Here is a 16,335-nt window from a genome sequence, read left to right on the forward strand (position 1 = left end):
AAATGGTTTTTCAGTTTGTCTCAATTCAAAGTTTTTCTTATATTCTCTTTTTTATATAAACTAATTAAGGTGACTAAGCAAAGGTATTTTCTATTCTTTCTCTACTTATATATAAAAAAAATTAAAAAGTATTCTTAAAGTCTTGATGAATCAGATTTTCTGATAAAGTCTTGAGAATCTTCAGGAATTTGCTGATCCAAAAATAAATCAACCTAAGCTGACTGAATTTCATTATGAAAGCACTGCTTTGAAAAAATCAAATTGGTAGATGCTTTGTCATTCTCTATATTACTCTTACTTTGTAGTACATAATAAAATCCAAACTATGTCTGTGTGTGGCAACTGCCTTAAATTTCCCCTCTTTTGTTCTTTTTCCCTATCATTTCCGTAAAAGATTCCTTTACTTATTTGTCTTAAAATAATGTGTATGAAATATAATACACAAAGTCTCACTGATGCATGCTGGTTTTGCAAATCTGCAGTCTTCTTTCTCCCTGGTAAATAATATAGTAAATATTGTATAATTATTCATTTCAGACGATTTTGATGTGCACACATTCCCATATTTCAGTGCATACAGGGCAGGGAGGGGCATCAGTTACAAGCACAGCAGAACAATATGAGAACCCAAGGAAAGAAGTGCATCATCCATGACACTAGAGGGTGTATCAACACAAAGGGATGCAACTCTACAGTGCACGCTATTCTGCCTTTCCTTGGGGTAACATAATTAATTACTGCTGCAGCAAAGAGCTGTCTGCATGCATGCTTTCCTTTCTGAAATGTGCAGGGATGCCCAAGGTAGGAAATTACAAGAAGAAGTGACTTGCACAAACCAAAAGAGACTATGTGTCAATTGACAGAAGACAGAATGCCAACTAGCATAATTAAAATCCGAAATCTCTTTACTGTGAGAATGTAAAAAAATTTTTTTTAAATAAAATAAATTTTTAAAGTTATTTTCTGAACTGCAAACCCCATGGGATATATATCTCATCAAATACTTAAGTTTCAGTTTAGTCAACACATTTTTCTTCTTCTTCTTCCAAGATTCAAACCCATCTGAACGAATGCTGTTGTTTTAAATTAGCAATCTTGCCTGAAGATTGTTGGTATAATAAATACTTCTATTCCCCGTCTTCGATCAAGCTGAGTGCAACTGTCTAACAAAACAAAAACATTAAAGGACTGGCTGAGACATTATTATCAGTTTCAGTTTCTCAAGGAAGTGTCACTGCGTTTAGACAAATCCATATATGCTACACCACATCTGCAAAGCAGATACCTGACCAGCAGCATAACCCCATGCACTTAGTCAGGCCTTGAGGAAAAACAAAAACAAAAAAAAGGTAATAATGAACTGATTTTTTTATTTTATTTTAAATTACTGGAAAAAGAAAACAATATAAGGAAAGCACGTTAAAATACAGTGCAGGAAAAGATGAGTGGTAGGCAAAAGATTGAAATAAAAACATGAAAGAAAATGGGCCACACTCGGTGAACTCCTATTGTGCGCACATACACACACCGACCAGAGTGTGAAAATGCATACTCACAAACACGCATATACACACACACGAGGCACAACAGATATGCAACAATTTGCAATCTGAAAACCCAACTCTCCAACAAACAAATGTATGCAGACCAAACACTACACATAAAAGCATACAATTCCCAATACATAAACACACACACATACATGTACACACACACACCTATATTCCCCATCTCACACATACACACACATTCCTACATATTGTAGTTCCCATGACACACACACATTCCTATATTCTGCAACTCCCTCAATGCCCACAACACACACACACACGAACACACACAGGAAGTCTCAAGCCACATACATGCATAAAGACCTACACACTGCCACTGATTTGTTGAAAAAGATCTCTGATGCCATAAACATGGCTTCCAGCATGCTGCTCGGTCAAATGTATTTGGGAAGGCCCAGAGAGACTGTTCTGTTTTGAAAAAACGGGTGCATTGTTGCTTTGGAAATTATGCCAATATCCATTTGATTAGGAATGGATCATGCTCTACCTTTAATGTTAGACTTTTGGCACCTCCCTCTTTCCAGCATTCTTTCTGTGAGTTGATGAATGGTGTATGGCCTTGTACCTAGTTTTTGAGGTATTCTTTTACTTTTCTTAGGATTTCAGATTTTCTCAGATGTATATCACTTGTCGTTGTGCTGTCATCTTCATATTCTTGTTGTTATTCTTGATCTTGTTGCTTGTAGTCCAGCCGACCATGCAGGGCCATATCAGGACTGTCAAACCATACAAAAGATCAAACGGATCAAGACAAAACTGTCACATCGACAAAAAAAACACTAAGACAAACCCACATTACACAGTTCATGACACAGTATCCTAACCATTTAGCTCCTTATGGCAAATAAGACTAGGCCATGCTGAGAACGCCAGCCATTCTGCTTAATTTATCATCCCCAGATTACAAAAAAACGTAAAAAAGGAAAAAAAAGAATATTTCAAAGCTAAACAAAAAATATATAAAAAGACCATATAGGCAAATAACACTGCAGAATGGGCAGCTAGTGTCCATCCCAGTGTTTACATCTCACTATTTAATTGCCTGAGCAAAACAGCATAGACAGTACACCATAGACTGCGGAAAAGAGAAAAAAGTGTTAAGGCTTGCTTGAAAAAAAAGGGGAATGGACTGGAAAGGCAGAAAAAGAGACAACAATGAAGAATGAAAAAAGGCAGAAACAAAGAGTGATGGAAAAGAGCAGATTTCTAGCACAGAATTTCCATAAGGCAGTAATGCTATTTATACTGAAAACCCCCCGGCATCCCCACGGGAGGTGTCATCTTCAAAAACATACAGGCTCATCCTGATACACTAAGACACACGCACTCACAAATAGTAGTAACTGGAAAAAGTACAGAAAAAGTATACTTATGTACAAATGTACATGTATAAATGTTAAAGAATTGTACTTGACTGGATCTGATTACATATTTGTGTTGAAATTTGTATGTTTGTATCTTCATCTGCTTACATCATCATGAAAAATGTACACAAATGTATGAACCAAAATATACATCATATATCCATATTTTTTCAACATATGTAATGTACACTTTTTAAAATAAAACATAAGGAAAAACAAACTACACACACACTGGCAACTTCATAAGCTTCAGTTAAAAACAAAGGAACTGTAAATCCAGACTTCAACAAACACACGAAAATGAAAGAACTAGTTTCATGCAGGAACTGAAAGTCTAGTGCTTTCAGCTATCAACCTCCTGTTCATTTATCATCTCAGATAAAGTACTAAGCAAGGCAAGTAACTCCATCATTTCAACCTTAGAAAAAAAGTGGACATTGCAGAGAGTTTTAACTGGATTGATCTTATTCAAGTTTGGAGACAGGGTGGAGATTCAATAAATAGTCCCAAAGATATATCACTGACATGGAAGACACCTGGGTGGGTAGGCTGGGAAGCACTGTACATTCTGGGAAAGAGCCAGTCAGGAATTTTTGCTTAACAATGATATTATTAGCCAACACTGTATGGTTTATTTACTTTTTGACACCTCATTACATCTGGGGAAGTACCAGAGTAAAGGTTACACATATAATTTACAAAACAATCTCCAAACAATATATTTCAACATCATCAACAAATCTGCTCAATATCAAGGACAAACATATTTTATCCTATGAGCAATTTCTTCATAAAAAGTGTAAATTTTCATCTGAACTTTTAAAAAAATGTTGTAGATTCTTGGACAGCTTTTCAATACAAACAAGAACAAAATCAAATGGATAACAAAAAAAACTCCATCTGTTTGTTCAGAAGCCTGATTTGTAGTTCAGAAATGATGAACAATTCCTTCAGATAAACATGCAAGCACAGCTCACATTATACCACCAGTGACACACAAGACACTAATCCAAATTACAAATTGGTTTTAGGTGGCTTCAAGATTCCCTTGCTGCGCAGAAAGCGCACAATGAAAGGAGTGGAAGTGAGGGTGATCCCAATTCTTACAGGTGCGAAGACTTTATGCACAGCATATGCCACGACAAATGTCCCTGTGCCTGTGGCCAGTTTTGACTGCAGAATGGCCTCCCCTACCCCCACACTCTTCAGAATTCCAACCATGTCAATGCCACTGAAACAGAAGTGAAAACACCAACCAGTTTTGAATTAGAGATATAAAGACTTGAAAAGGTGAGACTTACATGAGGTTAGAGCTGTTATTATGACACATCAAACAAGCATAAGTTTTGCTCCTTGGAGATCTACATGGGCAAAATTTTTAACTCAGTATTACTGAACTTTTGTTCCCCTGTGCTTTGGAAGATACCACTGGAAAATATATAAAACACAAGAATGTAATACAAAAGAAACGTATTGCAATATGCACAATTTTACAGTGAAATATAATCCAACTTTCACAATGCATCAAGAAAAATAGTTTAATTAAACACTGTCAACATCAAAAGTATGACTTATTACCTGCACTGCCAGCTACAGATGACAAATATTCTAGCCAAGTCTGTTGGCTCTTTCACACAAAACTGCACAGAAGGATAAGGTAGGTCTCTTCCCAAGTGTTTCAACTTTGTGCTTTTTACATTGCAATAAACACACCCATATGTATATCTATATATCTATATCTATATATATATCTATATATATATGAACCTGTTGGGTTTTTTTTTTAAACAACAACTGCATTGCACTTCTGTGGAATGTATTCTGGTGTGAAAACATGTCCTAAAAAAAATCCAGTTTTCATGTTACATTATAAACAGACACAGTGTTCAGTTGTTTTACATGATTGTTTCTTTTTTCTTTTCCTTTTTTCCTGAAGGGGCAGGAAAGGGGTGCATAAAGGGGGCCTGTTCTGTAAAAGAGAGGGGGAGGGGGGCAGAGAGGTATAACCAAATATTTGCTCTGCCTTTTCTTAGCCTTTTTACATGGTCAGACTAATACAACTGTTGGGAAATATCATACAACTGGTACCTGGAAACAGCTAGGTAGAATCCACCCAGGGAAGCAAGGGAAATGGTTATGTGGAAGATGATCACAGTGGACCCGTATTCTTTGACAGCGCGCTTCAGCTTCTCTTTCTGACTGAGCTGGGACCCTGCGGAATCCCTTGCGACCTGTGTTGTGCTTGTGGGGCCAGACCCCTCACCGCTTGGCTGTGTGCAGTAGTGACGTCTGTTTGCATCTTGCCATTTTAACTGAACAGAAAACAAAGATTGACAGAAATAAATGAGATTAAGGTTGCATGAATGTGTACACACAGCTTATTTTATACATATTGTATACATGACACACATTAAAAACTCCAGCCAAAGGTATCCTAAAAGTAATACAAGGTGTATGTTAAAGGGGTAGATGCGGTGGGGGTAGGGGTTGAGTAGGATAACAGGCAGAGGATAGGTACACAATCCACTCTCTCCTCATACCACAGCAGGGTCTTTTAGAAAGATGAATTGAGGTGTTTATTTCTCTAACTTAACAGCACACAGCCCCCATGGTACTGTCTTGTCCATCTGGCTCTCCTGGCCTGCTTCAAGGAAGGAAAAGGAAGAAACCCCTCTTGCCTATTCATTTTATCCTCTTCACAAGCTGGCACCCCATGCAAACTATCTTCTGACCCAGAACGTTTCCAATTGGCTGAAGTTAACAGACCAATCTGGGACCAACTGTGCTAGACTTGCACATTCAACACTTTTCTCACAGAACCCAGCATTGTCAAGGAGAAGGGGAGGGGAGGGGGGGGGGGCGTGAAAAGAGGTAGGGAAGGAGGAGGAAAGATCGCCCAGCCCTGATTCTGCTCTAAACAGCTCATGATAAACACACCACACCATGTGGTGACCATTGAGGCAGATGCCATCCTGCCAGAGATCGACATGGGGGGGTAAGGAGGGGGGGGAGGGGGGGATGGGGTTGAGGGTGATGGGAGTGGAAGGGAAAAGGGCAGGGGAGTGTATAGGAAGAGAATGGTCAGAGGAGATACCATCTTTACTTAGTATTTCTTGATAACTTGCTCCCTCTGTACTTGGCCAAGGGAAGGGGGGAAAGGGAGAGAGGGTATGGGGAGGGGTGTTGGTGGGGATAGATGCCATGAAACGGGGGTGGGGGAAGAAGAGTAGGGAGGTAGGAAGGAGGGGTCCATCAGTGCGCAGTGTGTCTGAGAAAATCCCATGCTTCCACCATAGGCGCCTGACACACTATAACATCCACCCCTTGCTTTTGAAAGCAATGTCCTCATTGCTGCAGATCGCATACCAATCATTTGCTTCATGTAAATGGTGAGACAAATTCTCCAACAAAGGGTATTAGCAAAACATTAATACATAAGGATCTTACAGGAATCCCTGTCATCATACATTATCTGATGTATGTCACCCTTACATATTGCAAATAAATGCAGAACATTGTCAACAACAAAAAAGCAATACCTAAAACCCTCAAACAAGAAAGGCCAGTATAGAAATGGTAACTTCAACAGACTGAATAACCATAAAACATGAAAAGCAGCATTAAACTTCCAGCTAAAACATCACCCTGTACGCAAAATACCAGATCCACTAGCAGGCTACAGCAGCAAGTCTACTCACTGAAAGGTGGTTCACATTAGTCTTGTACATAGCACTACATTTTGGGAGTATTGACCCTGTCAGTCTCCCATCCCAGTTCCTATCCATTTGAGCCGACATTCTAGCACATTTTGAGCCACAAGACATGTGCATTTCAGGCTTCAGATGAGACCTGGTGCTAGTCTCACACAAACCAGTGCACACTGATTTGCGTGATGGTCTGGGAGTCTTGACTGCAGCTTGGCAGTCTACGTCATTCTCCCTCTTCCAACATTGACCAGGAATCCCTGGATCAGGTGGCATGGGCAGCAGCACCCATTCATCTCAGCATGGATCATCACCATTGCAGTCACCTACTGAATGGCTCTTCATCAGTTTATCTGAAATCCTTTCTTTCAGTTTGTGATCCCGCCCCTTGAGACCATTGTGGAAGTCTCTGTGTATTTCATTGTGGGAAACCTTGCTCTTTACTTTGGGGAAATCCTTACCCTTGTTGTGGTTTGGGGAAATCCTATTCCCCACTGCTGACTGGATTTTTCCTTTCCTGACTTTCTTCTTTTTCTTTTTGCCCACAGCCCTGTTCTTAACTAAAACATCTCTCTGACCAACTAGACCTGACACTAGCCCCTGCATGGACCTGACTTTTCCCTCTAACAACAACAGTTTGTCCCCCAGTCGTGCCATCTGTTCCCTGGCCTGTTGCTGTTGGTCCTCTTCCAGCTCTCTCTGCAGCCTCCGGGCTTCATCTCTTGCCTGGATGAAGGTGGTTTGAGGCTCTCACCTCACTACCTGGCGCAGCTCCCTTTTCAACAAGGTGTTCCGGAGGCCACTGATGAAGTGGTCCCTCAGCATGTCAGCGGTGAGGGCCCCAGTCGTCTTCATCTGGATGGTTCTCTCCATGCTGCGCAGAGCATGAGAGTAGTCCATGATGGACTCCGGCTGCTGTACCCTGCTGAAAAGTATGGACAGTAGTGTGGTGACACGCCGTCCGTCACCGAACACCCCCAGCAGAATACCGGTCACCTTCTCTGGGGTGTTGGTGTCCTCCAGGTCCCGCAGCATCAGCTCTCTGCGTGCGGTTCCCTGCAGATGGCTGTAGATGAAGTATGCAGCCATCTCGTCTCCCATGGGGTATGCGGCCAGGACCCTCTCCGCCTCAGTGACGAAGTCCTCAGCCGACGTCTTGTCTGGCTCACCAGTGAACACTGGCAGTGTGGGTGCTGCACACCACTGCATGGGTGACTGCTGTGCTGTGGTAGTAGACATGGTCATCCTTGGGCTGCGTTGGGCTGTGTGCTGCTAAAGCTAAGAGACACCTCACCTGCTGATCCTGTCGGCGACGCCAAGTTGTTAAAGGGGTAGATGCGGTGGGGGTAGGGGTTGAGTAGGATAACAGGCAGAGGATAGGTACACAATCCACTCTCTCCTCATACCACAGCAGGGTCTTTTAGAAAGATGAATTGAGGTGTTTATTTCTCTAACTTAACAGCACACAGCCCCCATGGTACTGTCTTGTCCATCTGGCTCTCCTGGCCTGCTTCAAGGAAGGAAAAGGAAGAAACCCCTCTTGCCTATTCATTTTATCCTCTTCACAAGCTGGCACCGCATGCAAACTATCTTCTGACCCAGAACGTTTCCAATTGGCTGAAGTTAACAGACCAATCTGGGACCAACCGTGCTAGACTTGCACATTCAACACTTTTCTCACAGAACCCAGCATTGTCAAGGAGAAGGGGAGGGGAGGGGGGGGGGGGCGTGAAAAGAGGTAGGGAAGGAGGAGGAAAGATCGCCCAGCCCTGATTCTGCTCTAAACAGCTCATGATAAACACACCACACCATGTGGTGACCATTGAGGCAGATGCCATCCTGCCAGAGATCGACATGGGGGGGTAAGGAGGGGGGGAGGGGGGGACCGGGTTGAGGGTGATGGGAGTGGAAGGGAAAAGGGCAGGGGAGTGTATAGGAAGAGAATGGTCAGAGGAGATACCATCTTTACTTAGTATTTCTTGATAACTTGCTCCCTCTGTACTTGGCCAAGGGAAGGGGGGAAAGGGAGAGAGGGTATGGGGAGGGGTGTTGGTGGGGATAGATGCCATGAAAGGGGGGTGGGGGAAGAAGAGTAGGGAGGTAGGAAGGAGGGGTCCATCAGTGCGCAGTGTGTCTGAGAAAATCCCATGCTTCCACCATAGGCGCCTGACACACTATAACATGTATATATCCCAAAAGATTCCAAGCTGCTTCCAAGTGCATAGCAATTACCATTTACACTTTTGAATTAGCAAATGACTGGTGCAATAGCCAAATGGTTAAAGTGCTGGACTTTCAATCTGAGGGTCCTGGGTTCAAATCTCAGTAATGGCGGTGGTGGGCAAAAGGTGGAGATTTTTCTGATTTCCCAGGTCAACATATGTGCAGACCTGCTTGTGCCTGAACTTTCGTGTGTATACACAAGCAAAAGATCAAATATGCACGTTAAAGATCCTGTAATCCATGTCAACATTCTGTGGGTTATGGAAACAAGAATATACCCAGCATGCATACCCCCAAAAACAGAGTATGGCTGCCTACATGGGGTGGTAAATACAGTCATACACGTAAAAGCCCACTCATGTACCTACAAGTGAACCTGAGACTGGGAGTTGCAGACCATGAACGCAGAAGAAGAAGAAGAAGAATTAGCAAATTCCACCTGAACCAAGAGGCAATCATCACAACAGCAAAGTATTCCATTCTCTCTGTGTCTAGCAGTCACAGTTGTTATCTACATCTTCAGCTTTGCCAAAAAAAATCTATGGAAGAACAATGGGGTCGAAACATGCTGCTGCTTTCCCATCCAAAACATAAAAGCAGTACCTTCTTTTTTACTTTCGGAGATTCTTTGTCAAATATGTTTGTGTGCTTCCATGTTTTCTTATGCAAAATTGACAACAAAAAGACCCAAAATTAATGTCTTATCTGTATATGGTTCAAATTTTGAAGATTCTCATCTTGGGGGGAAAAAAGCCTTTAGCCCACTGCATGCCCGGCTGTTTGCATTATTTTTTATCAGCTGTGTCAATAATTGTAATGTTCCCAGTGGATTGACAGCACTGGGATGATGTCAGACGAGCCTGGGCGTGGACGTGGCGTGGACGTGTATGGGGGACTCTGAATGAGCAGCGTGGGAGTAATGCCACTGAAATTGTACAGATAATGGGGTGCCAAAATAAATAAATAAATGAACTATAGTACTATTTAAATCCACATAATTTGAAAAAGCTTCTTACTAACATTATTCAGGGTGGGAACGGTGGAGGGGTCACTGATAGTTTATTTCCCAATGTGAGAAGCCCCAGCCTGTACATTTACAACACAGATCTGCTATGACAGGTGCAGTCATGACAGTGTCAATCACCTGTCAAGATCTGGTTTAACTGATTCCATGTCCATCCACATGAAATAAAAAGGATTTTTGCTTCAATAATGGCAAAGTGTTTTATCATTCTGGGGATATCCATTCTTGTGTTTTTCAAGAAAAAGGAAGGCTGTGGGGTCCAGAGTAGTGGGTAGACAAGCGGTTTGTAATGTCGTGGCATATCCTTCTGTTCATCACTTTCTGCTACCCAGGACTTAATGGGGATTTTTACCGTCATCAGAGTAACCAGCTTTGCAACGTACAGAAAAAAGAACAATAATAAAAATGATTGTGATATACCTGCAGCAGGTGACTGGACTGACAATTGCCCTGGCTGCCGATCTGCCAACTGCAATGTCTGTTGCAGCCCTGGAACAAGCGGGAAAACTCTGCTGTCGTTCCCACAGATGAACCTTCTCCAACAGCCAGTGTACTTGTTATGTGTTTTGAACTCGATGTCGAAAGTGCAGCAGACGTCGCCAGATGATGACTTTGCCATTTTGTTGCTTCTTGCCGCAAACGATTCGCGACAATCTGGCATTTACTACCCAACCTTGTATACATCTTAATGCAAATCATGGTTTACGTCGGAGACCAAGACACGTGTGAAGCTAATTCTTTTTATCGATGCTGACTTCTTTCAACTTGTGCACTGCTTGCACCGGAAGTGTTTCATAGAACAGGCGCATGCATGTGTGGGACAGAAATCATAGGCACCTGAATATTAAGATTTTCCATAAATGAAATAAACTCCTTTTTTTCTTTTCTTTCCGTTCAGCCCTTGCCATACGCCAATAAAATTTTAGAGGTATAAACATGAAAATATCATAAGTATAAAGAGAGTGTGTCATCAGTACAACTCTGTGTGTGTGTGTGTGTGTGTGTGTTTTCACCCGGCTTGAAAGGAAGTCTTTCCATGGAATTTTAAACAGTTTGAAGGTTGCTATTGGGTGGAAAGAGGGCAGGGTTCTTGGGGGAAGGTTCCCTGTATGGAATTAGAGAACCATCAGGCTTGGAGGTGTGTGTATGAAGGGGCGGGGAAGGGATATGGGTCTCCAGTCAGGTCTTATCCATGGATATTTTAATTTGTTGAATGGTTCACAAAAGTTAAATACCACTTAATAAAAGTACGTAGGTATTTAATGTTAAGATAATTGAGAGTATGGTGTGATTTAAATAACGCAGGCTGCATTTCATCAGTTTGCTGCTTGCCTCTCACTGAACTATACAACGGCCGTTTCAGTCTTGCACACTGACGTGCACAATGAACAGCTTGAAAAATGCTTTTGAAAAATATTCAGTTCAGTCAAAAAATTAGTTACTTTGTAAATAATAGTTGCGGGTTTTCCGACATTGAAAAATAACCAAAAAAAAACAAAAAACGATGGACGTGCATTGTTTGCCCCAAATTCAGCAGTTTCACCTTATGCCCCCAAGAATAAAATTGTACAAGATTCCCAACAGTGACCTATAACTTTTTTTGTGAACCCTGCATGTACATGATGTAGTTTATGTTAAGTGTCAACGTTTAACTTTTGCTCGATTCCCCATTGATAAAAGAATAGAAGTGGGTAAGACTGAGCAGATCAGAAGCAACTTTGACGCTTACATCAGTACCAAGCCCCACTGATGTTGCACGTTGTGTTCACAGAGTTTAAGCTCGTAACTGAGGACTGTGTGATAAGAGTACTCCAGAACATGGCAAAGAAACCCTGTGACCTGTGAACTCCCCCCCCCCCTCACCACCACCACCCCCACCTGTACCATATGATTATTTCAGCAGATGAGATTACTCCCATACTAGTAGTCACTGTCATTATGAATAAGTCTTTACTTTCTGGCACCGTGCCTCAGAGTTTTAAGCTTGCTCCCGTAAAGCCCCTCTTAAAAAAGACCAACCTTGTTACTAACAGTTTGAAACACCGTGTACCGTCCTGTTTCAAATCTTTCTTGTCAAAGGTGTTAGAGCGTATTAGGAGTCTCACAACTTTCTAGAGCCGTTTCAGTTCGCTTACTGTAAGTGCCACAGCACTGAAACCGCCTTGTCAGTGCGTGTGGTTAATGATCTCCCTCAGATTTCTGCATGTGATAGTCAGTGTTCCTATATTTTGCCACTGCTCGACCTTTTTGCCACTACTCGACCTATCAGCAGCTTTCAACATCATAGACCATGCATCCTCATTACATATGGTTGTGTTCCACTTTTGGCTGCTCTAGAATGGTCCTGGATTCATTGGTTCGTTTTATACTTTGGCACTCAATCTGTCCTTGTTGGTCATGAATATACCCCGTCTGTGTTGGAGTATGGAGTGCCACGGTTGAGTCATGGGTCCAGTATTATTTACCATGTACACTGGCACAGGCTCTCAGTCATGTCATTCGTCAATCGGGTCACTCGTACCATTTTCTTTGCAGATGATTCCCAGCTCCAGACCTCTGCTGTTCCATCAGACTTTCCAGCTCTTGCCTGTAGCTTGAAAAATTGTATTGAGGATGTGGCTGATTACCGGAATGTTGAAAACAAGTTGAAGATGGGTGAGGATAAAACCCAGTGCCAATGGCACAAAATCAAAGATTGATCAGGTCACCTCTGCCCCTATGTCCATCTCTAACTGTGATATCGAAATTTGATTGGCTGCTTCTTCATTGTGCGGTCAGGTAGTTGAATTTGCGCGTTGCAACTTTGAAATTTATAATTTTATTTGGATGATTCATGGTATCATGGAGCATCATGATGATGACAACCGTTGGGACTACAATTGTCCCCAATTTGTAGTAGATTTTACTGTACCAATGCCTTTCAACGATGGAGCGGATCAACTGATATTAATTTGGTAAGCAAACAAAAATCGTTTAACTCTGATCTCAGTCTTAAGTCTTACACATGCTAATGCTCATTGGTCATGAGATACATATGACGTTGACTGCGATTGTGCCCTTATTTACTGACTTGATAATGACCGTGGTGCAAAAGGTGACGTTCTGTGTCCTTACTTTACAACATTACATATCTGTGATTGTCGATCCGCCTCAGTGCAACTGTATGCTTTCCCACGTAAGCTTTGTCCTTTGCCCATCTGGGTAACGTCCCGGTCGGTGTATCCGCTGTATCGTTGTTCCGACGATTCTGATGATACTTTCGTCTGTGACAACTTTTTTTTTTTTCTCAAGGCCAAAGCGCGTCCAGTTACGCTGCTGCTCAGGTATGTGCTTGGCAGATGTGGTGTGGCCCGAACGCAGTGACGCTTCCTTGAGTAACTGAACTGAACTTTGATATACCATTCTCCTAGTCTTGCATCTACTTTAAATGTTAGCTTAGATGAAACACTCTCCACGGATGCACATTTATGCCACACTCTGTTCTGTCAGTTACATATGTTATAGTGTGTCAGGTGCCTATGGTAGAAGCATGGGATTTTCTCAGACACACTGCTCACTGATGGACCCCTCCTTCCTACCTCCCTACTCTTCTCCCCCAAACCCCCTTTCATGGCATTTATCCCCACCAACACCCCTCCCCATACCCTCTCTCCCTTTTCCCCCCTTCCCTTGGCCAAGTGCAGAGGGAGCAAGCTATCAAGAAATACTAAGATGGTATCTCCTCTGACCATTCTCTTCCTATACACTCCCCTGCCCTTTTCCCTTCCATCACCCTCAACCCCCCCCCCCCCCCTCCCTCCTCCTTACCCCCCATGTCGATCTCTGGCAGGATGGCATCTGCCTCAATGGTCACCACATGGTGTGGTGTGTTTATCATGAGCTGTTTAGAACAGAATCAGGGCTTGGCGATCTTTCCTCCTCCTTCCCTTCCTCTTTTCATCACCCCCCCCCCCTCCCCTCCCATTCTCCTTGACAATGCTGGGTTCTGTGAGAAAAGTGCTGGATGTGCAAGTCTAGCACTGTTGGTCCCAGATTGGTCTGTTAACTTCAACCAATTGGAAACGTTCTGGGTCGGAAGATAGTTTGCATACAGCGTCAACTTGTGAAGAGGATAAAATGAATAGGCAAGTGGGGTGTCTTTCTTTTCCTTGCTTGGAGCAGGCCAGGAGAGCCAGACGGTCAAGACAGTACCATGGGGGCTGTGTGCTGTTTAAAGTTAGAGAAATAAACACCTCAATTCATCTTTCTAAAAGACCCTGCTGTAGTACGATGAGAGAGTGGATTGTGCACCTATCCTCTGCCTGTTATCCTACTCTACCCCGTCTTCCTTCTTCTCCTTCCCCCTACACCCCCACCACTACCCCCTTTTAACAACTTGGCGTTGCCGACAGGATCAGCAGGTGAGGTGTCTCTTAGCTTTAGCAGCACACAGCCTAACGCAGACCAGCACAACCCAACCCAGCCCGAGCAGTCCCCCATGCAGTGGTGTGCGGCACCCACACTGCCAGTGTTCACTGGTGAGCAGGGCGAGACATCGGCTGAGGACTTCATCACTGAGGCGGAGAGGGTCCTGGTCGCATACCCCATGGGAGACGAGATGGCTGCATACTTCATCTACAGCCATCTGCAGGGAACCGCACGCAGAGAGCTGATGCTGTGGGACCTGGAGGACACCAACACCCCAGAGAAGGTGACCGGCATTCTGCTGGGGGTGTTCGGTGATGGACGGGTGTCACCACACTGCTGTCCATACTTTTCAGCAGGGTACAGCAGCTGGAGGAGTCCATCATGGACTACTCTCATGCTCTGCGCAGCATGGAGAGAACCATCCAGATGAAGATGACTGGGGCCCTCACCGCTGACATGCTGAGGGACCACTTCATCAGTGGCCTCCGGAACGCCTTGTTGAAAAGGGAGCTGCGCCAGGTAGTGAGGCGAGAGCCTCAAACCACCTTCATCCAGGCGAGGGATGAAGCCCTGAGGCTGCAGAGAGAGCTGGAAGAGGACCAACAACAGCAACAGGCCAGGGAACAGATGGCACAACTGGGGGACAAACTGTTGTTGTTAGAGGGAAAAGTCAGGTCCATGCAGGGGCTAGTGTCAGGTCTAGTTGATCAGAGAGATGAGGTTTTAGTTAAGAACAGGGCTGTGGGCAAAAAGAAAAAGAAGAAAGTCGGGAAAGGAAAAATCCAGTCAGCAGTGGGGAATAGGATTTCCCCAAACCACAACAAGGGTAAGGATTTCCCCAAAGTAAAGAGCAAGGTTTCCCACAATGAAATACACAGAGACTTCCACAATGGTCTCAAGGGGCGGGATCACAAACTAGAAGAAAGGATTTCAGATAAACTGATGAAGAGCCATTCAGTAGGTGACTGCAGTGGTGATGATCCATGCCGAGATGAATGGGTGCTGCTGCCCATGCCACCTGATCCAGGGATTCCTGGTCAATGTTGGAAGAAGGAGAATGACGTAGACTGCCAAGCTGCAGTCAAGACTCCCAGACCATCACGCAAATCAGTGTGCACTGGTTTGTGTGAGACTAGCACCAGGTTTCATATGAAGCCTGAAATGCACATGTCTTGTGGCTCAAAAGGTGCTAGAATGTCGGCTCAAATGGATTGAATTGGGATGGGAGACTGACAGGGTCAATACTCCCAAAATGTAGTGCTATGTACAAGACTAATGTGAACCGCCTTTCAGTGAGCAGACTTGCTGCTGTAGCCTGCTAGTGGATCTGGTATTTTGCGTACAGGGTGGTGTTTTAGCTGGAAGTTTAATGCTGCTTTTCAAGTTTTATGGTTATTCAGTCTGTTGAATTTACAATTTCTTTACTGGCCTTTCTTGTTTGAAGGTTTTTAGGTATTACTTTTTTGTTGTTGACAATGTCTGCATTTATTTGCAATATGTAAGGATGACATACATCAGATAATGTATGATGACAGGGATTCCTGTAAGATCTTTATGTATTAATGTTTTGCTAATACTCTTCGTTGGAGAATTTGTCTCACCATTTGCATGAAGCAATTGATTGGTATGCGATCTGCAGCAATGAGGACATTGCTTTCAAAAGCAAGGGGTGGATGTTATAGTGTGTCAGGCACCTATGGTGGAAGCATGGGATTTTCTCAGACACACTGCTCACTGATGGACCCCTCCTTCCTACCTCCCTACTCTTCTCCCCCCACCCCCCTTTCATGGCATTTATCCCCACCAACACCCCTCCCCATACCCTCTCTCCCTTCCCCCCCCCCCCTTCCCTTGGCCAAGTGCAGAGGGAGCAAACTATCAAGAAATTCTAAGTAAAGATGGTATCTCCTCTGACCATTCTCTTCCTATACACTCCCCTGCCCTTTTCCCTTCCATCACCCTCAACCCCCCACCCCCACCCCCCCTTACCCCCCATGTCGATCTCTGGCAGGATGGCATCTGCCTCAATGGTCACCACATGG

At 43.5% G+C, this 16,335-nt stretch overlaps 1 protein-coding gene across 1 annotated transcript; it reads right to left on the reverse strand.

Annotated features, from left to right (window-relative positions):
• Positions 1-1,081: 1,081 nt before the first annotated feature.
• Positions 1,082-10,661, reverse strand: LOC143285721 (uncharacterized). The gene is made up of 3 exons (XM_076593127.1): positions 10,307-10,661; positions 5,024-5,247; positions 1,082-4,166 (listed from the first exon to the last, which is right to left on the reverse strand). Exons 1-3 carry the CDS (start codon positions 10,583-10,585, stop codon positions 3,950-3,952), a joined length of 720 nt encoding a protein of 239 aa, XP_076449242.1. The 5' UTR covers positions 10,586-10,661; the 3' UTR covers positions 1,082-3,949.
• Positions 10,662-16,335: the final 5,674 nt, after the last annotated feature.

This window comes from Babylonia areolata, chromosome 9, assembly GCF_041734735.1.
Source record: "Babylonia areolata isolate BAREFJ2019XMU chromosome 9, ASM4173473v1, whole genome shotgun sequence".
In the NCBI taxonomy this organism is placed as follows: domain Eukaryota; kingdom Metazoa; phylum Mollusca; class Gastropoda; order Neogastropoda; family Buccinidae; genus Babylonia; species Babylonia areolata.